The 15,420-nt window shown below is 38.2% G+C and overlaps 2 protein-coding genes across 2 annotated transcripts; one reads left to right on the forward strand and one right to left on the reverse strand.

Moving 5' to 3' along the window:
- Positions 1 to 1,668: 1,668 nt before the first annotated feature.
- LOC132167071 (germin-like protein subfamily 1 member 11) lies at positions 1,669 to 2,505 on the reverse strand. Its single transcript, XM_059577964.2, has 2 exons — positions 2,367 to 2,505; positions 1,669 to 2,204 (listed from the first exon to the last, which is right to left on the reverse strand). The coding sequence occupies exons 1-2, from the start codon at positions 2,503 to 2,505 to the stop codon at positions 1,669 to 1,671; spliced, it is 675 nt and encodes a 224-aa protein (XP_059433947.2).
- Positions 2,506 to 14,006: 11,501 nt separating this feature from the next.
- Positions 14,007 to 14,881, forward strand: LOC132191306 (germin-like protein subfamily 1 member 7). Its single transcript, XM_059606258.2, has 2 exons — positions 14,007 to 14,145; positions 14,332 to 14,881. Exons 1-2 carry the CDS (start codon positions 14,007 to 14,009, stop codon positions 14,865 to 14,867), a joined length of 675 nt encoding a protein of 224 aa, XP_059462241.2. The 3' UTR covers positions 14,868 to 14,881.
- The last annotated feature ends 539 nt before the right edge of the window (positions 14,882 to 15,420 follow it).

Consider the following 15,420-nt stretch of genomic DNA (forward strand, 5'->3'; position numbering starts at 1 on the left):
AACATGTAAGCTAGATCCTACCAAAAAAAGAAAATGTGTGCCAATATGCACATAGCTCGTGTGTCAAAAAGTATAAAAAATAACAATCTAAAATAAACTTCCCGGCACATGACAAATGCCTAGGTAATTTACACCTGAAATGACGTTTTTTTTTTTAGCGAATATATATATACAGTATTTATTAATGGTAAAAACTACATTTTTATATTTCAAAACTATCCAACAATATTGACAAACTCTTCAATTTATCACCGTTAAAAAAATAAAAATCTAAGGGTTTGTTGAGAACCATATAATCAATATTGTTTGAATAATTCTGAAATAAAAATATAATTTCTTACTGCTGTCATCTTTATTTCCTTTCATTCCAAAAGTGTCAACTTCTTGTGTCGATCATTTCTTCGCTTTTCCTCCCCAATATCATAACTAGCAGTTAGGATCAAAACATTTAAACAGCTTGCAAGTGTGATATAAATTTTTAATTTATTTTTTTATCAATTTTTTGAAATGAATATATATACATATCAAAATAGAGCATGCTTTTCTATTAAAACAATACCATAGATACATGCGCAGCAGAATTTGCCTCCGTTAGAAAACCGCCAATTACACATCATATTAAGAATTCCTTGAGAATCATCCAAAATTTGGCTGTACCTACTCCAGTGCTATCTCTTTCCACTATGATTTGTCGAAGGCCTAGATCTCTGCAACATGTAGGGCTCCCAAGGCTTCAGCTGCATATGGTTCTAAGGGTTCTTGATTCCCCAACCTGGAAAGCAGTTTCAGAGCACGGTACGATCACCTAGCTGTGAGCTCATTTTCTTTTTTTTGGGGTCAAAAAATCCGTCATTTTCACCTCTAAAACCTTATTTTAACCTATCCATTCCCATTTTCCGAAAATACTTATTTCTTTTACTTACTACCCCACATATTTTGCCGAAACACCCTCACTTAACACACAGCCTATGTGAACTTTCTTCGATACCCTACTTTTCCTTTTAGTTTATAATTTTCTCAGGCGCTACAATACAAGCGAGAGTGTAAAACATATATATTCATAATAATATGTACACTACATAATAAAAACCATACATACAGAACATAAGTACGTAAAAATAAAAGGTGCAATGCAAAATATTTTTAATACCAAATTTGGAGAAGTGATTAGCAAGATGAGAGGAACTAAAATGAGAAATAACAAAAGATGCGCCATTTCTTACTCCAACCTGATCCTTGCACAAGATACTCGTGATGAACAGCCCCTACACTGAGGATATTGCCAACTTATTAAATAATAATGGAGAAGACTCTGGGTCTTCTCTAACAACATTAATTCACCCTGATTATTATTGAAGATGCCACGAGATAGCTCAGTTAGAATTAAGAGAAGATTGTACCATAGGTTAACTGTTTGATTTAATGATTTAGGAGTTTGGAGTTATATCTCGAACATTGTGGATTCAAAACTTTAATCGTGCAATTGTTCTTCCTCCATTATTACTCAATGACAAAGAGAGAGAGTATATATAAGAAATTATCATTTTATTTGAATGAATTTATTGCTATAACGTTACAACAAGGGAATTAAATAATAAAAAAACTCGATCCGAACCATCTAAGGATTCATTATTGGCTATTACATATATTTCTTTAATTATTGTCGCACTAGAATTTTTTCTGAAGATAATTGACCACATTCCTGTCGAGTTGGAAGGCCTTTGCAAGAACATCAGGATTGATGGGAAGATTTGATCCAAATACTGCATTTGCTATGGTGATGAGCCCAGGATTCTGGCTGCTGAGACCAGCAAAGGCAACAGCATTGGTTTTCCCCACATTAAACTGGAAGTGAATGAGACCAATTGGGAAGACAAAGACGTCTCCTGCGTTTAGAACTTTGGAGAAGAAGCGGTTATCTGGGTTGGATGTGACAAACCCAACTAATAGAGTACCCTCTAGGACTACAAGAATCTCGGTACCACGAGGGTGAATATGGGGAGGATTTAGGCCGTACGGTGCAAAGTCAATGCGAGCCAAGGATATGCCTAGGGTGTTGAGGCCTAGTATTTTGTCGACATTGAGGAGAGTAACATTCGATCCGAGTGGATTTGAGGTGTCTCTGGGAGTGTCTAGCCCTGAGAAGAAGAAATCATTGGCAGTGGCAAGCTTGGGGTCCTTGCAAAACTTTCCGTTAACAAATACTGCAATAGGAAAAAACACAAAAAAAAAAAAAAACCAATTGTTATATATCGCAGATCACAAAGGGCTTTCAAATGATCAATGGTTGAAATATATATATAGTATGTAAAGTCCTAAGATGCATGAGGGGAAAAGAAGAAGATCAAATGAGTGATGATATATACCAGCATGATCAGAAGAAGTATCGTTGATGGCAACACAGAAGTCTTGAAGAGGACTGGGGTCGAAGGCAGAGGCAAGGGAGAATGCCCAAGCCAACAAGGCCACAGTTAGTAGCAACGTCTTAGGAACACCTTTCATCATTTTTGAGGTTATCTCGATCACCACCTTAATTTGAGTGTATATGCTATGTATTCGATCTTGCTGTGAGAAATGTTGCATTGGAAGACGCCTATTTATAGATGGAGGGGAGTCACTGATATGAGGGAAGGGGTCTTATGTTTTGACTTCAACGGAGATTGAAGATTTCTAATTAAGACTTGGTATGTAAGTCTTCATCAATGGATATATAATTAATTAATCGGTGAACCATTCTTTCAACCACTATTGACATTTTCTATTAAAAAGCCATTTCAAGAGAATGATAGCCCACGATTCGACATCTAAGAACTCAAGAGAATCATGCATAATCCAATTATTCCAATACTAGCATACTATTTTTGACCTTTTCTTTGCATCACACAAAATTTAATCGGCAAAGTTAAACAAAACGTACATTCCAAAATTTTGATATCGAATTAATGTGCGGTTGTAGGACAAAACTGTTATTTTGTATGTGTAGCACCAATCCTAAAATGGCCCATGGTTATAACTTATTTGATTCCTTAAGTTGTCAGCTTATGGACTTAATGTTGTAAGTGCACTTATGAGTATTGAGTCACACATTAAAAAATTATAAAAAAATAAAATAAAATAATACTTAATATACATAAGTGAACCTAAGCCCATTAGCTTAAACTTTTAGGTTCGAGTGGTGTTCAATATGTATATTAATATACTCTTAGTAAAAACTCCCAAATCATTTATCTCTCCAACACTTAGTCATGGAAGTTTCTCATTGTATGAGAGAGCGGACATGAAAAGCCAAGGGAAATGTTCGGTTTTCTCTTGGTCTTAAGTAGATATTATTTTTTTGAAAAAATATGCGAATGCTAATGCATATGCGGTCAGTAAAAGTTTTCTATCCATACCTTTCTATATAATATATTTTTTTATATATTATATTTAATAAATTTACCAAATGAACATTATTTTTTTTTTCTAAGCAAATAAGAGAAAGGTACATGGATTAAAACACTAAAAAAAGGGATGGGTTTTCCCACAAAAGACCCAAAAGAAAATTACAATGCAATATATACATGCAAACAGTAGGCAATGGGTCATAAAATGTCCCGAGCCTCTCCAAGGGGACCACATAAAGCGGTTTAAACACCAAAACATAAAAAATGGGTAGCTTTAACACTACCCAAAATCCTGCAAGGTAACGACAACTTCTGGAAAGAGGTTGTGGAAGAGTAAGCACTGTAAGATCAATAGGATCCAAAGTTAAAGAATCATTCCATATTTCAGTACAATAATGTTACAATCCTCCTCAAGCTAGGATTAGAGGTCCTAGTTTTACTCTGCCACGTGAGTTTTAATAATAATAGTCGGTTAAGGATGATGAGTCCTAAGTACCCTAGTAGGTTTTCTATTACTAGTTGGTTTCTATTTCAATAAAAGCCCTTCAAATCTTACAAGTAATGGGAGGAGAAGTCCTATGTTAAGTTGTAATGATTTTGCCTATTTAAAGGCCCCCATGTTATGAAATAAGGCAGAGAATATTTTAGCAATATTGTTGGTGATATTCGTGAGCTTTTAGCTGCCATGACTACCCGCTTTGAGCAATTATCAGAAGACCGATGTTCTGGCACGGAGGTTGGGTCCAATAACAAAAACAAAGGGGCAAGGAACACGAGAACAGCAGCAGGAACGAGTGGGTCAACAGCCCCAAAGATTACCAAATTGGATGTCCCAGAAACTGTGGAAACAAAGATCCAACGAGTTGGGTTTGTCGGGTTGAGCAATTTTTTGAGTTTCATGGTACTATCGAAGAGGAGAAACTGCCGCTAGCCACCTATCATCTCGACGGGGATGCGCTGCTATGGTACCAGCTATTCCGGGTTGATGAAACAGAGGAGTTCACATGGGAGGCACTAAAGAAGGCCCTTCACGCAAGGTATGGTCCAACTCTCTTTGAAGATTTTTTCAGAGACCTTTCCAAACTTAAACAGGTCGGAACTATCCGTGATTATCAAGTGCAATTTGAACGACTATTAAGTCAGGTGGGGAAATTGGCACCTGAGCACCAACTTGGGTGTTTCATTAGTGGGCTCAAGGAGACGATACGGACGGAAGTGCAGGCAGCAAGACCCAGCAATTTCATGGCTGCAGTGGGATTAGCAAGGCTATATGAGACCAAGAACCAAGGTCAGTGCCGATCAACTCTGACGGACAACCGGCGACCCAAGAATGAGCCCTCCATGCCCTCGCCGGCGCTAACCAGAGGCCGAACTCCCCAATTAAAGAGGCTCTCGGCGGAGGAGGTCAAGGATCGACGGGAAAAAGGTCTTTGCTTCAATTGTGATGAAAAATACACACCAAGCCATCGATGTGCAAAGCTTTTGTGGATGGAGGTAGTCACTGCCAAAGATGGACTAGCATTAGACGAATTGAAGATGGGAACCCTGGAGCTCTTAGTTGAGGAAGAGGAAGATATAACGTCATCTCTCTACATGCAATTTCTAGATTGCAAGGGCCACGCACATTGAGGGTGAATGGATGGATTGGATGCAGCAAGGTGATGTTGCTAGGGGACAGTGGAAGCACCCACAACTTCATTAGCCCAACCACGGCGAGAAGGGCTGGCTTGATTCCAGCAAATGAGAGGAACCTTGATGTCGTGGTGGCCAACGGAGAGAAGATGACTAGTGGGCGAATTTGCAGGGGCGTCTTTATCCGTTTGGGAAAGGCTTTCTTTCAGGTAGACTTCTACATCCTACCCATTGAAGGATGTGAGGCAATTTTGGGGGCCATATGGCTCAAGTTAATGGGACCCATACTTTGGGATTTCAAGGCTATCGATGGGCTTTATGTGGAAAGGAGTTACAATTGAACTCAAAGGGGAACATGCACCACGTGACAAATACATTGAAGGGCCCAAGGCCATTAAGGCATTGCGTGGAGGATTGTGGGGCAAGCTGAGAGAAAATAAGGTTGAGTTAGAAGAGTTGACTCCCGAATTTCAAGGACTATTGGATCAGTATGCCATGCTATTTTAAGAACCAAAGGGGCTACCCCCTGCCCAAGACCATGATCACAAGATCCCAACTCTACCCGATCAAGGCCCTATTAGCGTCCGCCCCTACCGATACCCGTTTTATCAAAATAATGAAATTGAAAACAAGTAACAAGATCCCGACTCTACCCGATCAAGGCCCTATTAGCGTCCGCCCCTACCGATACCCGTTTTATCAAAAAAATGAAATTGAAATACAAGTAGCAGCCTTGTTGGATTCAGGAGTTGTGCGAGCAAGTACTAGTCTGTATTCTTCCCCAGTACTACTAGTTAAGAAGCATGATGAATCTTGGCGTCTTTGTGCCGATTATCGAGCCCTTAATCATATAATGGTGAAGAAAAAATTCCCTATTCCGGTGATAGATGAGTTGTTGGATGAGTTAAACGGAGCTCAAATCTTTCCCAAATTGGATTTGCGCTCAAGGTATCATCAAATAAGGGTCCACCCACCAGATGTGGAAAAGACGGCGTTTCGAACCCATCATGGCCATTATGAATTTCTAGTGATGCCACTTGGGCTTTCCAATGCCCCGTCCACCTTCCAAGCCCTCATGAATGATATTTTTCAAGAGGTAACTCGCAATTTGTTCTAGTTTTTTTTTATGATATTTTAATCTATAGCAAGACACGGGCTAACCGTCAGGAGCATGTGGCCCATGTGCTTGAAATTTTGAAGGTCCATCAGTTGTTTCTAAGAAGAGATAAGTGTCAATTTGGCAAATTTGAAGTTTGTTATTTAGGCCATATAATCTCACAGCATGGAGTTGCAATTAACCGAGAAAAAATCACAGCTATTTTGGATTGGCCTCATCCCATCACTTTGAAGGCCTTAAAAGGATTCTTGGGACTCACTGGGTACTACCGCAAGTTTATTTGCGGTTATGGGGCCATCACCAAATCATTGACAGATTTGTTAAAGAAAGACGCATTTGAATGGTCTCCTAGAGTTGATGAAGCTTTTTCGGCATTAAAACAAGCTATGACGCAAGCACCGGTCTTGGCATTGCCCAATTTTTTCAAGACCTTTATTGCTGAATGTGACGCCTCTGGCTCTTGCATTGGGGCGGTATTATTACAAGACAACAAGCCCATCGCCTTTTTTAGCAAGGCCATCAAGGGTCGTGAATTAGGCCTCTCTACCTATGAGAAGGAAATGATGGCTTTAGTTGCTGCTGTCCAAAAATGGCAACCCTACCTATTGGGCTCAAAATTCATTGTTCGTACTGACCAACGAAGTCTCAAATTCCTCATGGTTCAAACTATTTCCACTACGGCCCAACAACGGTGGTTAGTAAAATTGATGAGGTACGATTAGGAAATTGAGTACAAAAGGGGCAAAGACAATTCTGTTGTAGATGCCCTGTCCAGAGTTGGGACTCCTAGCGAACTTCTTGCCCTCTCATACCCACTGCCCCATTGGGTGGAGCCCATTCAAACTGAAACTCAAACAGCCCTAGAAGCACAAACCTTGGTCAATCGCATCCAAGAAGGCGAAGCCGGTAGGGCCATGGAAGTACAAAGATGGTCTCATATTTTTTAAATGGCACATTTACTTATTTCCAGGATCTTCTTTAGTGAGGCCTATCATTGCTGAAGTTCATAATGGCACACATGAGGGTTTTTTTAAAACTATGAAGCGATTAAAACCTGTCTTCTATTGGGCTCACATGAAGGAATCCATCAAGGAGTTTATCCACCAATGCGATGTATGTCAAAGGCATAAGACGGAAACTACACAACCATCCGGTTTACTACAGCCATTACCAATTCCAACCAAGGTGTGGGCAGAGGTCTATATTGACTTTATTGATGGCTTACCCAAGTCTAATGGGAAGACCACTATACTAGTGGTAGTCGACCGGTATACTAAGGGCCTGTTTGGGAGTGCGATTTCAATAAGTGCAATTTTAAAAATTGCGTTTTTAAAATCGTTATTTTTTAAAATTGCATAGGCGTTTAGTAAAACATATTAAAAAGTTTTTTTTTTTATCAATTGAGTGTTTGGATAACATTAGCATATAATTGCGATTTCATGACCAAATTACCAATAAGGATGAACAAGACAGAGAGGATGAAGAAAAAAAAAAAAGGTTTTAATATATTTTAAGTGGGTATTCTTGGTATTTTTTTCATTCCCGTTCTAAAAAAGGTAACTATTGCGCCAAATATCTTTTTAATAAAAATCGCGATTTTGTTTTAAATTCGCACTTTTTCAAATAAGCACCCTCTAATCAACTTATGGAAATCGCAGATTTTTTTGCAATTTTAAAATTTGCGTTTTTAAAATCGCAATCCCAAACACCCTAAAATTGTGATTTGGTTTAAAATCGCAGATTATTTTTTTAAAAACGCACTCCCAAACGCACCCTAAGTATGGCCATTTCGTTTTGTTGAGTCACCCATACACGGCTACTCAAGTTGCTAAAATATATTTTGAGAATATTTTTAAACTCCACGGCATGCCAAAATCCATTGTTTGTAATCGTGATCCTACATTCACAAGTCAGTTTTCGAAAGAGCTGTTTTTCCTCCATGGGAATAAATTCAACTTTAGTTCCGCTTACCACCCACAAACTGATGGACAAACTAAAGTGCTTAATCGAACGATGGAAATGTACTTGAGGTGTCTCACAAGTTCTAAGCCCAAGGAGTGGGTCTAGTGGTTGCCATGGGTAGAGTACTGCTACAACACTAGCACTCATTCAACACATAATATGACTCCCTTTGAATTGGTATATGGAAGACCTCCACCCACCTTAATATCATATGTCAAGGGCACAGCACAGGTGGAATCGGTAGAAAGAACTCTGTTGGAGCGAGACCAGTTACTCAAAGAAGCTAGAACACGTCTACAGCAAGCATAACAACGTATGACTCAGGTCTACAATAAGCATCATAGGGACAGGCAATTCAATGTTGGTGATTGGGGTGAATTTAAAATTGCAGCCGTACAAGCAGCTTTCGGGATCGCCGCAAAAACGCCAAGCTTGCTGCCAAATATTTTGGTCCCTTCAAGGTTTCGAAAAAGATTGGACCTGTGGCTTACCTACTTGACCTTCCTAAAGAGTCCAAGTTACATCCAGTCTTCCATATTTCAGTTCTCAAGCCTCATGTGGGTCAGGACACGCCTGTCACTTTGGCTTTACCAGAAGATTTCAGTCCTCAGATTCGTCCGCAAGCAGTCCTTGAGCAACGCCAGCAAAAGGGAACCAAAGAGATTCTGATCCACTAGACCGGTTACTCACCTACAGATGCTACATGGGAAAGCAAGGCGGACTTTGTTTCTCGGTTTCCGGAATTTACCCTTGAGGACTGTTAGAATATATTATTTCCTTTATTAGAATATTTTATATTTCTGTTATTTAATTTGTAATGTAGGGTTTATTTCTTTCCTTATGTATTTTAGGGTTTAATTTGGGTTTCTTGGTCACTACTCATTGTCTCTCTATAAATAGAGAGTTATGTAATATTGATTGATACAGTGAATATACAAGATGTAGCCCATACATCTCTATCCGCTTCCGCTCTCTTTTCTTTCTCTTTTATATTTTAGTATTTTATATTCTATATATATTTTAACATGGTATCAAAGCTATATATATTTCAACATGGTATCAGAGCCATGTTTCTGTTTCTGTGGCTTTCAATAAAAGTCTTATGACGTTTCTATGGTGTTTTCTAGCATTCTCTTCTGATGATCTCTTAATTTTGTTGTGATCCACGGCTTTATTCATTGGCGAATCTTGGCACAATGCGGTTTTGGCCCTTCACGGGAATTTTAACGGCTAGTTTTCGTTCTCCGGCCTCATTGTCAGTTGCGGCTTGGCCCTTCACCGGATTCTTTTAGTGGCTTGTCTCCGTTCTCCGGTATTTCTCCAGCCGTCACTTTCAGCCTTTCTCTTCTTTGTTATTGGCGAACCCTGGCACAATGTGGTTTGGCCCTTCAAGGGATTTAATGACTAGTTTTCGTTCTTCGACCGTCATTGTCAGTTGCGGCTTGGCCCTTAACCGGATTCTTTTAGCAGCTTGTCTCTGTTATTCGGTATTTCTCCGGCCGTCACTTTCAGCCTTTCTCGCCGGCATTGTCTTGATCCAACCATCGACTTCAGATGCCTTCAATTTATTCTCTTTTCCAAACTCAAGCTTACACCTTGAGTTTGAGGGGGGATGTTAGAATATATTATTTCCTTTATTAGAATATTTTATATTTCCGTTATTTAATTTGTAATGTAGGGTTTATTTCTTTCCTTATGTATTTTAGGGTTTAATTTGGGTTTCTTGGTCACTACTCATTGTCTCTCTATAAATAGAGAGTTATGTAATATTGATTGATATAGTGAATATACAAGATGTAGCCCATACGTCTCTATCCGCTTCCGCTCTCTTTTCTTTTTCTTTTATTTTAGTATTTTATATTTTATATATATTTCAACAAGGACAAAGGTATTTCTAAGAGAGGAGGGATGTTACAATCCTTCTCAAGCTATGATTAGAGGTCCTAGTTTTACTCTTCCATGTGAGTTTTAATAATAATAGTCAGTTAAGGATGATGAGTCCTAACCCTAGTAGGTTTTCTATTTCAATAAAAGCACTTCAAATCCTACAAGTAATGGGAGGAGAAGTCCTATGTTAAGTTGTAATGATTTTGCCTATTTAAAGGCCCCTATGTTATGAAATAAGGCAGAGAATATTTTAGCAAATCGACACGTTGTGTTGTGAGGTCGTGGGGTCTCTCTAACGATCCCTATTTTCCTTTTTTCCAGCAACCATAGGTAGGAAACACAGGTCTCCTCCTGTTCTCCTACGTGCCCAAGGTCTAGTTACGAGGTCCCTTACTCAGGCTCGTAACAAATAACCCAAGTAATAAACAAAATAAAAGCAAAAAAAACCCAAAAATCAGCAGCTGCATTAGAAGGCGAGACGGAGGAAGGATGCGTGTGGAAGCTAGCGGCTGGTGCATTAGCCGGTGGCTACGGGAAGCTGGAGCGACGTTGTAGGTGGTGCAATGGCGCGTTGATTGTTGGATCCATTGGAAGAGAGTAGATCTAGATTTAAAGAAATCTGATCTCAAACCTTTGATAAATCTGACTAACGACACGAAGGAGAAGGCGGAGAGCATGGCGGAGAAGAAGACTGGTGCAGATATGAAGCCTTGATGCAAAGATTGAGGTTTTGGGCTGGATAAGTTGCACAAGACGACGGATAAAACTTAAAAAAAGGTTTGAAAAGCAAGAGAAACCTCTGGCCATGTAAGAAAAATAAGAAAAAAACTTCATTTACAGGAAGAAGAAGAAAAGGGGGAGGAGGGACACCAAAACAACATCATTTTGGATTATGTATACGTTATGCTTACTTACATTGTTTTAGATTTTTTTTCTCCACAATTCACTCATTCTCTTGGGCAAAAGGGCAAAAATTATGTGAAATCAATATATTTTCAAAATATTTGGGCTTCAAAAAAAATTAAAACAAGTCCAAAACACTAGAAACTTGCCTAAATTATTTTCAAAATTGCTTAAAATATGTCGTAAAAAGTGATATCCTCATTTTGCGAATGCGGACACTACAAAAAAACAAATTTTTTTTACTGGAGATTTCTAACGTTTTATGGTGTCCGACGCGTCAGAAAATTTTTCTGACCTGTCGTTTCTGATGCGTGTAGATTGTCAGAAACATAGGTGACAGGAAAAAAAATTTCCTGACGCGTCAGTGGGTAACATGTCAGAAAATTTTCTGACGTGGTAGTTCTGACGCGCGTCAAAAAATTGAAAAATTAAATAAAAAATTAATTTTTTTTTTAATTTTTTCTGGAATTTTTTTTTTCAATTAAAAAATTTATTAATTTAAATTAATTTTTAATTAAATTATTATTTTTTTTTTTTTTGGAATTAATCCTCTGCACGGCAGCTCCCTCACGCTGCTGTGCAGATCTGTGTTTCATGGTGCAGATCTACACCGGTGCAGAGATCTCTGCACCATGAAACACATTTCTATTGTGCAGAGATCTAGATCCCAATTTTCTCTCTCTCTCTCTCTCTTCTTTTCTCCCGCTCTCACTTTTCTCTCTCTCTCTTCTAATCTTCTAATCTTCTTATCTTCTCTTCTTCTTCTCTTCTCCTTTTTTTTTTTTTTTTTTCTTCTGCTTCTCTCTTCTTCTCTTCTCCATTTCTTTTTCTTCTGCAGCTTCTCTTCTTCTTCTCTTCTCCCTTTCTTTTTCTTCTTCTCTTCTCCTTTTCTTTTTCTTCTCCTTCTGAAGAAATTTCTTCTATCTACCGTGGAGAGAAGGGAGGATATTGAGAGAGGAGAGAGAGAGAGTGTGGGAAAAATAAATGAGGAGGGAAGAATAAAAAGAGGAAAGAAGTTGAGGGAAAATAAGAAGAGGGAAAATTTTCAAAATTTCGGCCATTTTTTTTCTGACGTGCTATTTTTGGCACATCAGAAAGCATTTTCTGACGTGGCAAAACTCTTGTACTGTTTGCCACGTCAGAAAATAGCAATTTTTTTGTAGTGGGATGAGAATATTGCAAATAACTACATTCGCATCTGCATGTACACCCCTAGTCAATGTATACTATACACCGAGAAATGATTCTCGGCATTTTTTTGCTATTTCTCGATGTTGCGGGATAATGGTCAGTGATATATTCTCCTCTTATGAGTGTCCACTAATAGAGTACAACCTTAGAGCACTCCCAGCAGACTCCCTATAAGGGGGTCTGTTCCCTAAATTTAGTGAATATGTCTAAAAAATCACAAAAAACACCCCACAGTAGATTCCCTATATGATTCCTTAAATCATCAGCTGCTGCAGTTGAACCCAATGTTTGGGGTTCAACTGTAGCAGTCCTTGTGATTATTATAATCATAAAAAAAACACTCTCTCTCCTCTTACACCTTTTCACGCAGTCATCTCTATTATTTTTCTCCGTTCTTTCTTCTCCGCCCTCTTCTTCTTCTGCACTTCTGCACTTAATCTAGTTCAAGTAAAGCAAAATTACTAGCAGAAATAGAAACCCAGTTGATTTTTGCCCTCAAGAAACCAAATCTCCATATTCAATACTCCATCTTCACTCTCACGGCCACTCAAAGGATTTACACCCAAAATTAACAACAAATAAAACCCACAAAATCAATCATCCCCAAACAACTTAAATCGTTCCAGAACTCACCAAAACTCAACCAGAACTCAACCACAAGCTCCACAACAACCCAATCAAAAATCATCAAGAACACAATTGATTACCCAAATAAAAATACCTAGAGAATCAACCCCATCACAATCAAATACCCATAACTCTCTCTCTCTCCCTCCCTCACTCTCACGTTTTCTCTCTGTTTTCTAAAGCTGGTTTCGCTGCAGATAATGATTGAGAGGATAAGAATATAAGGAAGATAACCATTCGACATAGCAAAAATTCTCCCTTTCTGTCTTCGTGAGCGAGAATCTACTGGGGGAAAGTGAGGTAGAGAGTGAGATCTAGAAAGGGAGAGAGGTGTGGCTGGTGTAAAGAAAAGAAGAAAACAGAGAGTGAGAGAGGGAGATGTGACTAGGGAAAGAAGACGGGGATGAGAGAGATGAAAAAGAAAAATGTTTTTAGAATAAAAGCATATATTATTTTAATGAAAATGAAAATAATATTTTAATGATGTAGGGAATGATAAAGGGAAGTTATTGTGGAATTTTTGTATGTAGGAAAGCAAAAAGTGGTTTGGATCCTTAAATATAGGGAACATGGTTAGGTAGCTGCTGGGAATGCTCTTAACTAGGGGTCATGCTGAACCCTTCGCCTATTGGTAGGTTAATTAGGTTTGTAGCTAGATTCTGTATAAAATTCTACGCTTCCTATTACTAGTTATTGTTGATTTCGTCAGAATTAATGTTTTGCTGAAACGTTGTCTCTAGGACTCCACTTACGTGTTCAACCTATGCATTAATTTTTGTTGAAACGTACGCCACATACACGCATATTGGGTCAATTACATATATATAATATGAACTCTTCACTATATATATATATATATATATATATATATATATATATGAGATCTTCAGCCATTTCAGTTTCAAAGAGATGTATCAACGTTAATTGAAATGTGCATTTTTTAATTGGCAAATAAATTAAAGAGTTGAACTATTCCAATATTAATCAAAGCCGTCAAATTTGACTGCATCGTCTCTTATTTAGCGTGTATATATGTATATCTGCGTGCAGTAGTAGTTAAAGAATGGTTCACCCATTAATTAATTAAATATCCAATATTGATGAACACTTAATTACCAAGTCTTAATTAGAAATCTTCTTTCTTGATCGGTGCGTGGAAGTTAAAACAGAGGACCCCTTCATATCATCAGTGACTCCCCTCCATCTATAAATAGGCGTCCTCCATGGAACATCAATTCTCACAGCACGAATTAATACAAAGCATATACACTCAAATTAAGGTGCTGGTCGAGATAACCTCAAAAATGATGAAAGGCGTTCCTAAGATGTTGCTTGTAAGTGTGGCCTTGTTGGCTTGGGCATGCTCCGTTGCCTCTGCCTATGACCCCAGTCCTCTCCAAGACTTCTGTGTTGCCATTAACGATACTTCTTCTGATCATGCTGGTATATATCATCACTCACTTGATCTTCTTCTTTTCCCCTCATGCATCTTAATTAGGACTCTACCTACTAATATATATATATATATATATATATATATATATATATATATTACAACCATTCATCATTTGGAAGCCCTTTGTGATCTGCGATATATAACAATTGCTTTTCTTTTTTGTTCTATTGCAGTATTTGTTAACGGAAAGTTTTGCAAGGACCCCAAGCTTGCCACTGCCAATGATTTCTTCTTCTCAGGGTTAGACACTCCCAGAGACACCTCAAATCCACTCGGATCGAATGTCACTCTCCTCAATGTCGACAAGATACTAGGCCTCAATACTTTAGGCATATCCTTGGCTCGCATTGACTTTGCACCATACGGCCTAAATCCTCCCCACATTCACCCTCGTGGAACCGAGATTCTTGTAGTTCTAGAGGGTACTCTATTAGTTGGCTTTGTCACATCCAACCCAGATAACCGCTTCTTCTCCAAAGTTCTATATGCAGGAGACGTCTTTGTTTTCCCAATTGGTCTCATTCACTTCCAGTTTAATGTAGGAAAAACTAATGCCGTTGCCTTTGCCGGTCTCAGCAGCCAGAATCCTGGGCTCATCACCATAGCAAATGCAGTCTTTGGATCTAATCCTCCCATCAATCCTGATGTTCTCGCAAAGGCCTTCCAACTCGATAGGAATGTGGTCAATTATCTTCAGAAAAAATTCTAGTGGGACAATAATTAGAAAATTATATGTAGTAGCCAATAATGAATCATTTGATGGTTCGGAACAAGTTTGTCATTTTTAAAATCCCTTGTTGTAATGTCATAGCATTAAATTCAATCAAATAAAATGATAATTTCTTATATATACCCACTCTCTCTTTTCTTTTTCTTTTTTTCTTTCCTTTTCAGTGAGTGATATTACCGGAGGTAGAACAAGTGCAAGATTAAAGTAAAGTACTTTTTCCAAAATGTTTGGGATATCACTCCTAGCTTTTCTTTTTTTGATGAATTAGCTTTCACTACCACTAAAACAAAGCACTCCTAACTTCTCTTGATACATGCCCTTCATATATTCTTTCTTTGAAAATATAATTCAACTACAAATAAATAAATCATTAAATCCACAATAAACCTTTAGTCATATTTTCTCTTTAATCTAACTGAGTTATCTTGCGGCATCGTCAATAACAATGAGGGGTGAATAGATGTTAGAGAAGATCCACAATCTTTTTCATGATTTTTGAATAAGCTGACTATATTCTCTCTGAATATTGTAA

Source organism: Corylus avellana, chromosome 2 (assembly GCF_965113065.1).
Source record: "Corylus avellana chromosome 2, dhCorAvel1.hap1.2, whole genome shotgun sequence".
NCBI classification, from domain to species: domain Eukaryota; kingdom Viridiplantae; phylum Streptophyta; class Magnoliopsida; order Fagales; family Betulaceae; genus Corylus; species Corylus avellana.

What these genes read in the sequence shown, in the direction of transcription:
- LOC132191306 (XM_059606258.2), top strand. Translation starts at nt 14,007, where the DNA reads ATGATGAAAGGCGTTCCTAAGATGTTGCTTGTAAGTGTGGCCTTGTTG. An exon ending in TACTTCTTCTGATCATGCTG is followed by an intron (nt 14,146 to 14,331) that starts GTATATATCATC and finishes GTTCTATTGCAG; the next exon opens with TATTTGTTAACGGAAAGTTT.
- LOC132167071 (XM_059577964.2), bottom strand. Translation starts at nt 2,505, where the DNA reads ATGATGAAAGGTGTTCCTAAGACGTTGCTACTAACTGTGGCCTTGTTG. An exon ending in TACTTCTTCTGATCATGCTG is followed by an intron (nt 2,205 to 2,366) that starts GTATATATCATC and finishes TTCCTATTGCAG; the next exon opens with TATTTGTTAACGGAAAGTTT.